The sequence below is a fragment of the Hydra vulgaris genome, chromosome 05 (assembly GCF_038396675.1).
Source record: "Hydra vulgaris chromosome 05, alternate assembly HydraT2T_AEP".
Lineage (NCBI taxonomy): Eukaryota > Metazoa > Cnidaria > Hydrozoa > Anthoathecata > Hydridae > Hydra > Hydra vulgaris.
In genome coordinates, this window is record NC_088924.1 from 17445001 (window position 1) to 17461357 (window position 16357).

The 16357-nt window shown below is 26.3% G+C and overlaps 1 protein-coding gene across 1 annotated transcript in view; it reads right to left on the reverse strand.

Moving 5' to 3' along the window:
• The window catches only part of LOC136071894 (kinesin-II 95 kDa subunit-like), a 53734-nt gene that overhangs the window by 18235 nt on the left and 19142 nt on the right, over positions 1-16357 (reverse strand). The window contains 4 exon segments of the mRNA XM_065797553.1: positions 10430-10473; positions 14297-14340; positions 15450-15510; positions 16230-16301. Coding sequence (XP_065653625.1) covers positions 10430-10473; positions 14297-14340; positions 15450-15510; positions 16230-16301 — 221 coding nt within the window.

Sequence of the window (16357 nt, forward strand, 5' to 3'; positions counted from 1 at the left end):
ATTAAAAAAGATCCTTAGACTTAACAATTGTTTCTCAGGGTAGAAAGTTTCTTCTCTTGTGAATAAATACAAAAAAATTTGCAAGATAGTAAAAAAACAAATCAAAAAAAGTTAGACAAAATTATGAAAAAACCTAGTGATATTGGCTAAGAAAAATCCGAAGTTAATTTAAAAATATGTGAATAGCCAACAACAAATCAATAACTCAATAAAAGTTTTACATAATGAAAATGGAATAGTGACAAATGACCCAAATCAGATTGTAAATTTACTAAATAACAAGTTCAAAGATGTTTTGGTCCATGAGAATGACTTTAATCTCCCAGCATTTGCGTCTAGAATTAATAAAAATTTGGATTTTGATATAACCTCATACAAAGATATTCTTAATAGATTAGAATGTTTAAATACACAGAAGTCGTGTGGAGCAGATCTTATAAAACCTTTATTCTTAAATGGTGCATATGGAATAGCTCTACCGCTTGCACATATATTTACAGCTTCCATTGTGCTTAGTGAACTACCTATTCAGTGAAAATAGTGACCAATATTAGTCCTCAATTTAAAAAAGAAAGTAAATTGTCGACGTTGAATTATTATCCAATTTCACTCACTTCTGTACCTTGTAAAATTCTAGAAAGAGTTGTGAAAGATTTATTTATGAATTTTCTAAATGCAAATAATTTTCTTTCCAAGAATCAACATGACTTTGTTAAAAAAAAGATCTTATTGAGACATTAGATCAATTATTTCTCGTATTATTTATCTCAAAATATACCTGTAGATGTAACTTACTTAGACTTTGCAAAGGCATTTGATTCAGTGCCCTATAAAAGACTACTAATAAAACTTAAATGTTATGGGATTTCTGGTACATTGTTAAAATGGATTGAAGCATTTCTAAAAAATAGAAGACAAAGAGTTGTCATGGGAGAAATTGTCTCATCTTGAAAGGATATATTTAGGGGTGTGCCACAGGGCTTGGTTATTGACCCTTTACTATTTATTATCTATGTTAATGATTTGCCCAAGAACTTTGTTATTATTTCGAAAATGTATGCTGATGATGCAAAAGTATTATCAGGGGTTGATTGTGAAGCAAGTGTTAACTGTAAAAGATCTTGGTGTAGTATTTACCTCTGACTTGAAATGGAAAAATCAAATAACTCTATGTGCAAGTAAAGCAAATAAAGTTTTGGGTATGTTGAGGAAAACATTTTTAAGTTTAAATAGTGAATTACTTAAAATTATATACACAATTTTTGTAAGACCGTTAACTGAACTCGCTGTATCTGTGTGATCTCCATGTCTTAAAAATGAAATTAATCTCTTAGAATAGGTACAGCATTGTGCTACAAGAATATTGCCACTAAAAAAACTATATTATGAGAAAATATTAAATAAAATGGGTCTCACTACTTTAGTTATAAGACAAATTCACAGTGACTTGATTCAAATGTATAAGTTATTCAATGGAATTAAAAAAGTAAACTTAATAAAATTTTGCCCAGATGTTATCAATCAGCAAGAGGTCATCAAACAAAATATAATCGCGAAATAACTATTTTTTTGCCTGGGCGTTATTTTTTCACAAACAGATAATCTTTTTACTCGAATTGACTACCTACTGATGTCGTTAATGCTATTTCTGTGAATTCCTTTAATGCTAAACTTGGCATATGGATTTTAAATAATTTAACTATGTTGAATAATGATATAGCTGTCTAAGTGTACTTGATACACTCACAGAATTATCGGTCACAGCTCTTATATATTACTATTACTATTACTATTCTCATATCTTTTTGAAAATTTTAATTTGTTTTTTAAAATTTTTAAATTCATAAATTTTTGAAAAATTAATGTATTCTCGTATTTACCACTTTCTTGATAATTCTAAGTGTCTCTATCGGTTTGATTTTAAATCAAAACAAGCAACAGAAAATATTTTTTTATACTTCAGAAAGTTATTAGGAAAACAGGCTAGAAATACAAAAAATACATGATTTATAGACTCTATATTCTTTTTAAATTCTTTTAAAATTTTTTAAATTTATTCTTTTGTTGTAAGTAAATTGCTATACCAAATTTTTGTCATTTTACAAAAAAAAAAAATATTACAAAAAACAATTTTTTGAAAATGACTTACCACCTACGTATCAGAGACCTGTGGGTTACCCTAGCCAAAATGTCCTATAGGACACAAAGGATTTTGGAACAAAAAAAAAAGACATAACTTTGGTAACTATAAACACTTTTAACTTATGTGTTTTTATTTAATGGGGTTTAAATTTAAAATTTTTTCTGCTCCAAATTCTTATAGAATCCTGTAACACTTTTTAACTAGGGTAGTTGCTGAAATTAAACGCCTATGAGTTAGGATATCAATTTATCTTTAGATACTATATTTAGTTTCAAGAAAAAAATAATTAATTAAAAAAAAAAAAATCATAAATTTAATACTAGTACATGTTGTTTATGTTCAAAAAAGAGAAAAAGTGAGTCAATCAACTAAACTGCAAATCATCCTTATTTTATACGCTATTATATCATTACTTTATGCTATTACTCTTTACTAATTGATGGTTTACTAATTGATTCTGAAAAATATCTGAATGAAGAACAGGCTTTATAAATAGCACTATTGTACTATTAAAATTGCTCGGTACTAATGTTAGTACCAATAAACTCTGTACTTTAAACAACTTTTACCGTAACTACCTTTTTAATGAAGAACTGTGTTGGAAGTGAAGTACTGTGACAACACTATTTTGCTGATGACACTAATCTTGTATACATAAATAAATCACTTGTGCAACTTTGTAAAAAAGTTAATTCCGATCTCCATCATTTGTATCATTGGTTAAGTAATAACAATATTTCTCTAAATATTAATTAAACTGAATTTATTGTTTTTCACCCTCCAAAAATAAAGATTGATGATGATAATGTGTAAATTAGAATTAATGGTAAAATACTTTTCACATTTAAATGTATAAAATCTCGGGGTATTTTGTGACAAAAACCTATCATGGTACAATCAATTAATTCAATTAAATAAAAAACTCTCACATGCCAATAGTATGTGTCATTAATATGACACTATGTTCCGCAACATATTCTAATATCAATTTACTATTCCTTGTTCCCCTCCCATCTAAGCAATTGTTCTCTGTTTGGGTTTAAAAAAGTAGGTTTCTATTAAATCATATAAACAGTTTACAACGCACTTCCATAAGAATTATGACATTTTCTCCTTTACAATCTAATATCTAAAATAGGTTTTCTAAACTAAAAATTCTAAAATTTCAAGATCTTGTGAAGCTTGATAGTTGTCTCTTTGTGTTTAATAATTTTTTTCTTAAAACAAGTGGTACACACAAATATTACACTCGAAATACTAAAAATGTTAATTTGCACATTTCTTTTTTCAACACCATCACAGGGGTGTACCTTCATGGTTGTCCTGTAGCACAGGGCAACTCGTTTTCTCGAAGGGCGACTGGAATTTAGAATAAAATGCCTCTTGGTAGCCTGGTAGAACAACCAGACAGTTTGTTACCTACAAAAGAGTGTTTATTAATAAAACCATGAAGATTTTATTCTTTATATTTTATTTATATTTTAAATTATTTTATGTGATTATTTAAAAGAAACCTTTAGAAAAACATTTAAAGTAGTTTTACACTTAGTTTAGTAGTTTTACACTAGGTTTAGTAGTTTAAAACTAGGTTTAAAAAATACACTATGATGCATTATATAATTTTATTAAATCTTATAAAAAGAAGCTGAGTTGGATTAAATTAGACATGCACGCAATTTAAAATGTTTCAAAGTGTAACAATACTCTTTTTTTAAACATTTTTAAAATTACTGGACTACTGATTATCATAGTGAATGACTCAACTAAAACAAAAAATATATTTCAGTCACCCACAGGGCGACCAGGAAAAAACTGGAGGGTACACCACTGCATCAAATATGGCAAGCTCTCTATATAACATCAATGTATTTCTCACTGGAACCAAATAAAACCATTTATAAAAAAAAAAGATTTCAACTAAATACCCTTTTATTACCAACATCTTTCTTCTCAATCGAAACCAAACAATGAAATTTTTATTTGAGTATATATCTAATGAATATTTATTTTATCTTTTATTAATATTGCTTTATTATATTACTGTATTAATAAAACTATTATTATTTTTATTTTATACTATCTTTTTTTAACTATATTTCTATTATTATTTTTATCATTAATTTATCTTTGTTTTAGATGCCTTATTAATACTGTTTATAATGATAGTAATAATGATTTCATTGTAGTAATAGTTTTATAGTTATTGTTATAACTATAAAACAATTGTTATGTTTATTTTTATAATTTCTGCTATAGTTATAAATTTTACCATAATTATTTTTACCATAGTTTTTATCATTAGTTATAATTTTTATTAAAGTTATCATTAGGGATTGCAATCCCACATGCTTTTCAATCCTGCGGGATCCGAGCGGGATTGAAAAGCATGTGGATCCCACGAGATCCCGCGCAAGAATGATAGATTTCTTATGCATATTATAAAAGGCAAAACGACAAGTAAGTAAGTTTCTTTCAAGTATTTCAGAAAAAGTATTAAATTGATAAGATGAGGTGAATAAAGCCAAAAAACACAATTCACTTGTAAATTAATATAATTCTTAACATTTAATGAACAAAAAAATAAGCCAAAATATGCAGACCATCTTTTAGCTTTACGTAGAACGCCTATTAGCTTTATTTATTTTTTTAAATATCAAATATGAGAAAATCATTGTAAGAAATACGCTCTTAAGAAACAGACCCAAGTATCATCACTTATTCTACTCCTCAAAGGACTGCATATATCACCAGCAACTGAAAAAACTCGCTCGGCCTCTACACTTGGTGGTATAGTCATCATGTAACTATGTGCTATATCTAGAAACTTGCCTCTTACTATGTTACTTTCATAGGCAGACTTCATAGGCAGACCTGCTTCAATAATTTATCATTTAGTCTAAAGAATTCAAGTTTGGTATCTCCTTTACATTTTCTGTCCAGCTTTTTTCAGCAATAGAATTGTAGGAGTAAGTATTTGGGAATTGTTAATAGAATCTACAGCTTCTTTTTCTTCGAGTTCATTTTCTTCGTCTTCATTTCTTTCAATTGTATAAACTCTTATCAATATTTTTTTTATTTCTTTATGCATAACGGTTCTTTTTGGCACTGAAAAAGCATTTTCATTTTTTTAAATTTCTTGTTCATATTTTTTAGGATTTTATAAGTAAACTAGTAGTCCATTTAAATTCTTATTACGATGTTGTGTAAACCTCTAAAGAAGTGCCGCGGTTAAATCTATGCTCAAAAGTGATGATTGCTTTTGTAATTTATCTAACATAAATTGAAAAGTTGTTTCCACAGTGACAAGGTTCGATTTTCTTCTGCATAATAGTTTGAGACCAAGTTTTAGTGGTGCCAGGCAAATAATTAAGTCATTGACTTGGAAACATTCTTCTTGGGTGAAACGAATTTCTGACCCAACATTAATTAAGATTTTTTCAATACACACTTTTAGTCTATGAAATCTTTCTAACATACTGAACATACTGTTCCACCTAGTTTTACAATCAAGAATCAACTAAAGCTTTTTCTTGTGTTTTTGTAGGATATACTTCTGTAAATATGTATCATTTTTGACAGGAGAGTTTTTAAATATTTTCACGACCTTTCTCACTTTTTTTCATGAGATCTTTGTAATTGCTAACCAATTCAGCAGATGGTTGGTCCAAAATTATTGTCAAACCATATTCTTTATTTATAACTTTGTCATCATCAGTGTTACCATATTCATCTAATTTTTCACAATTTTCATATGTAGTAAACGATTCTTCGACTTCTCTGTTATTTTTTTTGTATAAGATATCAATAACTGAAAGTTGTATTCCATGAGCATAACATAGTTGTTGATAGTAAAACATCATTTTACCGACTTTCATCATCACACTTGCTCCATTAGTGGTCATGGCAATAATGTCTTTTTGGAGGTCAATATCGAAGCTATTTAGCTTTCCTGCAACTAACTTGATGCAATATTCTGCATTACACAATCCATGGATTCAAATCAATCCAAGATTAAAGTGTTTCGCCTCAATATGTACATTTAAGTTTAAGTAACTCTGACTATTTTGTGATGTCCATTTGTCAAACGTTATTGAAAATTTTTGATTTTTCTTATTTAGTGATATGAATTTTTGCATTATATCGGATTTTACAGAATACGAGAATTTAACTACCATCGATCTTATAGTATTAGGTGAAGTAGGGAGCTGGAAAAAATCTTGATGTAAATAATTTTTAAAGTCTTTTTAAAAAGTAGTTTTTAAAAACTACAAAATTGCTAACTACTTAAAGTAGTTGGCACTTTTGCTTTAAAATCTTGATGTAAATAATTTTTAAAGTCTTTTTAAAAAGTAGTTTTTAAAAAGTAGTTTTTAAAAGTATATTTTTTATTATTATGCACGCATGTTTTCAATTTCACGTTTTCAACATATTCATTAACAAAAATTTCAACGTACTCATTAGCAAAAATTTCAACATAATCATTAACTAAACAAAAAAAATTGGAATGAGTTTGACTAATGTTTTGCTAAATAATTGTTTATTTTTGAATGATTTTTTTATATTTATAGCTACAAAAAATATTTTAATAGCTGAAGATATATATATATATATATATATATATATATATATATATATATATATATATATATATATATATATATATATATATATATATATATTATAAGTAAAAATAAAAATGTTGACAAACTTAGACAGTTTCTGATAAATTGCTATTACTTATTTGAATAATAACACATCGTTTCTCAGACAGTTAAACATTTCAAGTAATCCTGACTCAGTATTGTTGTATCTGCTTATATTATAGAAGTTTCTTGGTATACACTTTATTGTGCATTGTATGACTAGTAAATTTGATTTATATAAATGGATTTGTTTCGTAAATAAATTAAACACTTTTAATTTGATATCTTTTTTGTCTTTTTTGTTTAAAAGAATTAACTTTTTTTGTTTAAAAACAATAATTTCAAAATCTTGCAAATCCCGCGGATCCTGCAGTAGTTTTTGCGGGATTGCAATCCCTAATTATCATATTACTATTATTATTATTATTATTATTATTGTCATTATTTGTTAGTGCTTCACTTTCTTTTCTTTCCTTCTTCTTTTTTTCTCGCTCGTTTTTATGTTAGTTTTCTTTGTTTATTATTTTCTTTTCTTTTTTTCTTTTACTTTAAATTCTTCCTATGTTTTATTTACTAGTTTTTTTTTGTTTTTATTTTTTTTAGGTGTCACTCCATTGACTAGTTTTTAACTATATGAATGATAGCTAACTTTATTTATGTGAGTTTGTAATATATTATAGTAAATTTTTCATATTTTATGGATAAATAAATGGATATATTTTATGGACAAAAAGTGGAACAGTAAGTGCAATACAAGCCAAAAATATAACTCCAGAAAAATATTCCTAAAAGATCATCTAACACTTGATCATAAATGACTAAAATAGTTTGAAAAACTTTTATTTGGGTGTTGTGCTTTATGGATATTTTTATTTGGATGTTATCAATCAATCTTTTAATACCTAACAATAGCTTAACTTAGTGCGCTATCATGATTCACATTATACATGTAAATGAACAGAGTTCCCACAAGAAATAAAACTGAGTAAATACTGACTTGTATTTCATCAAATATGTGAAACAGTAAAAACAGGTAACGTACTTCTCTGTCACAGCTCTAAAATTATGCAAACTTCTAAAAGGTTATTTGAAAATACATTTTCAAAACCCACATTAAAAATTTGTGGAAGCTTTTGCAATATGCTACTAAATTGTGGATAAACTCTATAATTCATTTGATTGCATTTTTAAATGATAAAAGAAATGTAACAATGTAAGAAAAATTCAGAATCTCACACTGGAACACAACAAAAAAATCTTTATCTGGTGGCAAACCAGCATTAAAAATGTATGATGTAAAATGTAGGATGTAAAGAAATTGTTTAGGCTTGATTGCACTAAGAAGTGTTTTTATTAAAACAACAAAGTATTAATTGAAACTAATTCAAAATTGTAATCTATAGCTGCATTGTTGGTCATCTTGTACAAATTTGCAACAGCAGCACTTTCAAATATCAAGAAACTTTGCTTTCAGCTTTTCATTTTTGATATAGTGCGAAATAAAGTGTACTGCTGGAATGTAATAATACTTTTTGTATTGACAATCATTATTAACCAGCATGGACTTTTTTAAATTTTGGATTCAATGCTATCTGATAGAAACCAAAAATAAGCCAAAAAAATGAATTCACATAATGCAGTCAAAATATTTTTCTTAAAAACTCTCAAACTATAGTTTATTTTAATCTTATTGATCATGTTTTGGAACCTTTCAGCATTAAAACCTTTCTCATTGCAAATATCTTTTTTCATTAACCAATACCTTACAAAAACTACTATTGACGAACATGTAACACCATTTTTATTATGCCTAAATTGTTATTCCTAGAAATACTTGAACTGTTATTTCTAGGAATACTTAAACTTTATATTACTTATAAGACACTAAATTTAAAAACATTAAGATGCAATTGTCAAAAATTTAACTGCAATTATAAATTAAAATATAATTTTGATAAAAATCAATTTTTTAATATAAAGATTTTTAACTTTTTTTTTTTAAACTAAAATTTCTGTAAATGAGTTCAAGAAAAAATAATTTGCATTAAGTTTAATCTTTTCATTAAATTTAATTCAAAACTATTGTTTTCAATTTTTAATGTATAATTTTAAATTAATAATTATTTTTCTACTAATTGTTTATAATTGTTATTTAATATAATTCATTAACTGAGTTGAAAAAATGTCAGTAATTTGCAGTTATAAAATTTCCACATTGGTAAATATGACCTCATAAAAAAAAAAAAAAATTGTTTTTGCTGTTGAAATCTTCAAACAGTTAATAAGTTATTATAAATTATATATAATTATAAGTAATAAGTTATTATAAATTAGGTCTAGTTATTACGAATGAAAAAAGTTGTTATAAAACTAAATTATTCAGAAACTCATCGCTAATAAAATATGGTTAAAATTATCATAACTTGAAACATAAATTTCCACACTTTATAAAAAAATTCCGCACTTTATAAAAAAATATTTTTTTCCTTAATTCCAAAAATCTTTAAAATTAAATTCGCAAGAATTCTTCACCCAAAGTATCTCTAATTTTGGAGATAATCTTAATTCAACTGCTTCAAACTTATGCAACATTGTGCCATAGGTGATTGAGCTACCCCATGTTATAGATGCCCAAAAAAAAATACCCCTCAGCTAAAAATTATTCATCAAAAACTAATAAATATATTGAGGGGGAATTTGTGAATAAATATATAGAGGGGGAACTTAAGAATAAATATATAGAGGGGGAAATTATAAACTAATATTTAAATAATAATTATTATTAGTAATATTATTATTGATTAATTTCTACAGTTTACCTTTTTTTTATTTTATTAGTAACTATTTTTTACAGTTTAACCAGCAAATATAATTTAAAATATAATTTTCATTAAACATGCTAACAAAATGCCTGTTTTAAACTTTTATAAAATATTCTTAGTTCCAGATTATATAGCTGACAGTTTTTCTTATGGCTGGTAATACGATTTAAAAAAAACAACAGAAGCAAGGATCGAAGTAAGACATTTTTAATGAAAAAAAAAAATGATTTATGCCCAGATTTATTAAAAGATATAGAATAATTCTTTTATCTTTTATGGATATGGATGGAGAGTTAGTTCTGTCAATATTTATTTTAGACTAATCCAGGAGAAAAAAAAGATCTTTAGCTTAACTGAGCCTTAGCATTGCGACTTAATTGAGCCCTAGTAATTTTACTTCACTGAAATAAGGTCTGCAAGTCCATTCACCTTGTTTATTAAAGATTTTATTAATGATTCCATTAAAAATCTTTATTTAACATTTAAAAAAAAAATCAGTATTTCTAAAACCAACAAAAAAATTATTATAAACTATTTCAGCTTTTACTCAATGAATAAGACCTTTGACTCAATGACTTTTTCGTTCGTTTTTTTTCAAGTTATCGTCTCCCTTAATACCTTATACCCCTATACATACCTTATCAAACAACATCAGTAAGTTTTATTTCATATCTTTTCAAGATTTAACTATTTCATAAATTCATGTGTAATGTTTTATTGAACTATTTGTTGATGCTTTAGAAAATATAGCATTAACAAATAGTTTAATAAAATAATATAGAATAATTCTTATAATAAACTGTTAGAACTTTAAAATATACCGCAATGTTGTTATAGTCTCTTCATAGTTATAACTAGCTGGTCCCTAAAATGAAAAAATATTTTTAAAAAATTTCTTCTATGCCTTACATGAACACATATTTAAAAAAAGTTTTTAATGTCATGCATAGGAGGCTTATAAAACTTTCAATTTTTATTTGGTCATAACCCTACCTGACGAGAATCAGTAAAAAAATATGATATATATTTCTTATTTTGCCTTCAACAAAAACTATCCTCAGGACACAGACTGAAATATTTTATAAAAGGACTATAATAGTTTTTTTTAATAGGATAAAGAAGGATATAAAATATCATTTCATACTCAAAGTATATGATTTATAGTCTAAATAAAGGTATTATTATATAATATTTTTTTAAATTTTGTTAAACTTTTTTTTAAATCTTTTTTTAATTTTATTACCTAGTTCACACTAATTCAAAAACATTGTTATACATTTGTTGGCACTGATGCACATGATATTCAAGCATACTTTTTAAGAAAATAACAGACACAAAAAAAGAAGACGCAAAAAATAATTCTTATGCTTTTAACAAAGAGTTAACGACTATTTGCAACACCAAGGTCAATCTGTCAGAAAGAGATTAGTACCAGGCTTTTCATCAAGCAGTGGATTCATAAGTTAAGAAACAGAGCTATTAGCAATTTTTTATCACTCAGAGTTGCATCTTGCATGCAAGAAATAGTAGTAAAGTATTTTAACACACTGCAAAGCAAATTCTACAGAGTAGGTATTAAACACTTCTTGTCATTTATTGAGAGTCTCACTTCATGAGATTTGATGAGATTGTCTTATATGGTGAACACTTCATTTGTTATTTATCTATGATAAACACTTCATTTGTTTGATGAAATTGTCTTTTAAAGTGAACACTTCATTTGTCTCACTTCATGAGATTTGATGAGATGTCTTCTATGGTGAACAAGGCAAGCAACACATAGTTTTCATGAGCTGCACTAAATGACCATTAAAATTAAAAACAATGAAAAAATCAATTATACAGTTGGAAATTGTATCAATGTTACTGGTAATTGTATTGCTCCATAAATTATTTTTAAATCAAAAAAACATCTGTGCAAATGTTTATGCTTATGAGGTCTAGATAATACCACATACATACAACATCTTTATCTAGATAGATAAAAGATAAACATTTTGTATAGTTGTTGGGGAGAGTGGGGCACCATCAAACATTGTAATTGTGGAGGCATCTTAATAGTTGCGAAAACTGCTTTCATATAGTAAAACACTTACTACTAGAGCTATGTTTTAAAAAAAAAAAAAAATCATTTGACATCATTAGTCCTGCAAGGGATCAAAATTTGTGTTTTTTTAATGACAAAGTAGTTTATTAGTTTTTAAAGCTCATAAGTTTTAAGGTATTTTATTCAATGTGTCTATTGGTAAGTAATATTATTTTGTAAACTACAATCCATAGACTTTTTACTTCATTAAACAAAATCATTGAAAAAACAAATTGATACTAAAAATAAAGTGATTGTTTTCTTTTAGCAAGTATGGGGTAACTTGATACAGCATTTATGGGGGGCCCTAAAACTGTAGAATAGTACTCCATTGTGTCATAAACAATTCTAAAAATCATTTCTTTTAATATTTAAGTATCAATTTTAAAAAGATTTATGTAAATATAATACAAGGAGATCCCATTTCGATACAAAGCCTTTATTTATTGACGCTTAAGAATGACACTTAAAACAATACATTTTCTGGTCTTCTAGAATGTGATTTGGACCATTGGATGCATTATTTCGGTTATAAATATTCATTTGTTTATATTTCAAATAAAAATCTGCCTTTTCTCTATGTTTTATCCTTTTTATTAACTTTTTTTAATGATGCTTGTAGTATGTATCAAGGTATGGGGTACCTTGAAACAAATTTCTAATTTTACTTTAACTAGTCTCACAAGTTTAACCTGTTGTATTATGATATTTTATAGAATTTATTTTGTGGGTATAAATTTATTCTACAAATTAAACCAATCACCTGAAAAAAAGGCATATTAAAAAAATTGTTACGAAAAAAAAACCAAAAGTGTGTCATGGTGCCCCACTCTCCCCTATTGAATATTAAACAAATATTAAACTTCTCACGCATGCTACAGCCACTAGATGTTAGTGTTTATTCCCAAAAGAGTTTAATATAAATTACTTTAACAGCTTTACACAGAAATAAAGTGCCTCAAAAAAAATATTTTAGTCAACTTCAAGCAAAAAATTTATGTTTTTACACGAATGCAAATAGTCAATGGATTTTAAAATACCGGTTTGTTTCCACTCAACACCAATAAAATCAATTTGTCAAAATTACAAACTGCTAATACATTTAAAGCACTGCATCTCAACATTTGTCTTCAACCTCTAAAATCTATGCCAGTACCACCACAACCAGCATTATCAATTGCACTATTTCAGCCATTACCTTGTTAATGAACATGTAGGATTAGCAAAGATGTTGTATAGCATCAACTCTTAAGTCAACTTCAAAGACAACATGCCTGCAACCAATCTTCAATATTGTAATAACTAAGCTATTCAAAAGAAAATTAAAAACGAAGTTAAAAAACAAAAACAATTTGCCCAATTGATTGTTGAAGCTTTGCAAATGTTTTGCATCTAACACAACACATGTCCACACAAAAAATAAAAACGTGTAAACATTCCAAGATTCATAGTGTCTTGAAGATTCGAAGGGAAGTGTCTCAACAAATTATCATAAGATTGAAAGTTAAGGCTATAAAGCAGCAAAGCAAGCTAAGTAACAATGTAAGCTTAACTTTAATGATAAAAAGCAAGTAGGTCCAGCAACAACAGCACCCCAACTTTAGTACAGTTAAGTATAAAAAGTGCCGAAAAGCAGAAAAGTGCCCAACAACAACACCCCAACTTTAGTATAGTTAAGTATAAAAAGTGCCAAAAAGTTGTAAGCAAAGTTTCAACAAGCCAAAACAGTAAATGGTATCAGTGCAAAAATTCAAAACGCAAGGTTTGGCTATGCCAAACATACATATTGTGACATGTAAAAGTCATATTTTGTTGCGCCAAATAGCAAGGCACAAATAACAACTTAATGCAACTTCAAGAACCTCTAAAAGACTCAACATCATCACAAAAAAAATTTTTTTTTAATTAATTGGTTGTTTTTTAATTGTTTTTTTTTTAATTAGGCATTCTTTCAATTACCAATCCACTTCATTAACCCAAATGTAAAATGAAAAAAAGAAAGTCATTTTACCCTAAGGTAAAATGAATTTCTTTTTTTCAATTGAATAAAGTTTCTTAATAAAATTAAATATATATATATATTTTTTTTTTTTTTTTTTTTGTTATTTCACCTCCCCAAGGCCCAGAAGGCCACTACAGATGAGGAGGCTACTTAATTGTGGTTATAACCCTCTCTCAACTCTATAACTCCGAAACACGAACCTTGACGAACAAGGCCGCTGCGCGGAGAAACAAGTTGAGCGCGGTACTACCAGGGACGTGGTGGGGATCGAACTCGGAACCTCTCGCTTATGAAGCGAGCGCACTACCACTACACCACTACCGCATATATATATATATTTATAAGCTTCAAACAAATTATACAAACAGTGGTTAATAAAAGATAGTGAGTGATGCAAATAAGATATGAGATAGTGTTTGTGTGAAAAATGTTAAAAGATAGTGAGTGATGCAAATAAGATATGAGATAGTGTTTGTGTGAAAAATGTTAAAAGATAGTGAGTGATGCAAATAAGATATGAGATAGTGTTTGTGTGAAAAATGTTTGTACATTTTAAAACTGATTAGTAACAAGTATTAAAAATAATCAAAGCAAAAATACCATATTAGCAACCATTACTGTTCTTGCATTACCTCCAAGAGAGTCTAAAATCATATAAAAGACCAAAATAAAAATAAAAAACTTTTACAAGTTTTAATAAAATTACTCAAAAAACACAAAAAAAATGTCATTTTTAGGCATTTCTACATAATATTATTTGATTCTACTACTTCTGTTTCTAATTTTTTCAACTTCCCACATATTTTAGAAACGCACTGATTACAAACAGTGCAAACTATTTAATACATAAGTTTTTGTATTTTTTCTTACTTTACAATGCATAAGTTAATAAAACTTTTTTCATTTTGTTTAAAATTTCTTTTTACAAAACTTAACTTTTTTTTGCAAGCTCATTGTTTGTCTCTGCAATGAAACATCAATCATTTGTCATCAAATCATCAAGTATTAATAATTTGTCTCTGCAATGAAACATCAATCACTTGTCTCTGCTACTATTAATCTATTGCAATGAAACTATTAATTTTTATTTTTTATTGTGATATAATAAATCTTGATGTATTGATATTTAATTCAAACTATCATGACTAGTCAGAAAATATATAGGCTCATAAAAAGATTTAATTATAAAAATTTCAAAAATTCTATTTATCAATTAGTAGTATATTCTTCTTTTATATAAACAAATATTTTTTTTTTTTTTACTTAAGTCAATTATGAGGATATAAAATCTAATATAAAATAAACATTGAGAGGATTGTGTTAAAATTAAAAAAAAAAATTATATCACCTTTGTATATGTAACTATAAAAATCACCTTTGCTAATAAAGAAGCAGAACAAGTTTAAAAAAAAACAGAACAGGTTTTAAAAAAAACGGAATAGGTTTATAAAAAACAACAGAACAGGTTTAAAAAAACAACAGAACAGGATTAAAAAAAACAACAACAGATATAGCTAAGATCTGGGTTCTTATAGTTTATTATAAATAAATTAGTAGAATTATATTTTACTTAAAGTAAACAGTCTTTAAAATAAAGTTTTGTAAATTCATCTATTTTCAGCTAGTCTGTTTTAGGCTTGACAAGTGCATTAAGTTGGTAAATAACTAATTGTTTAATTTAAAATAACTTTTGTAATTATCAAACATTCAATAACAATATGAAAGTAAACAATTTAAAACCTTAAAAAAATACCTTGCAATAATCTAGTCAGTTTAGAATCTCTGTATGGAATATGAGCACTTTTTCCATCAACCTAAAAAAATTATTAACTAATATCTTCTTTCTCTCTTAATAATTATTCCATATCAACTTTTAATAAAAACTTTTCACAAAAAAAGGTTTACTAATAAAATAGATTTAAAAAATCTCGGTAAAGCAAGACTTTTGATTTGATTTTGCTTTAAAAGTTTCTCAAATATCATTGTAATATAACTTCAATAATTATGACTCATGAATATTTCCCCAATTTACATTTACTTAGATAGTATGTTACTCTATTTAAATGATTATTAGTGTAATGAAATGGTTATGTTTGCTTATATAAATGGTTTTATGTTTGCTTATATAAATTCTTTATTTCTGAAATTTATTAAGTAGATTCTTATTCTTTTCAAAAACAATTATTTTGCCTTTTTTTTAATCACTCTTATGCTAAAAACAAAATGCATGTCACCTGCAATAAAAAAATAATGAATAATTTTAAATAAGTAGAGCTAAAAAATGAAGTTATTCCTTGCTCAACTTTTAATGATTGCTGAAACAATGAAACTTTTAAGTATATAATGTGAAACATTTTAAAATAATTTCTATGAATTATGTAAATACTCTAATAGATATCTTTTAATGATTTAACAAGCACAAATGTGGTGTATGTTTTTTTAACAATTATAATAGGTTAAATTTATCAATTACAATTACAAATGCAAAAAAGAAATGTAAAAAAATCATAAAAAACAAACAAAAAATTCCTACCAAGGCAGATATAACATTACCAAGAGCTGATAAAGAAAGATTAATTTTTGTTGCCTCTTTTAACCTATCACCCTATATTATGAATAGTAAAATCCATGTAAAACAGTTACTTTTAAGTTATTTTTTAA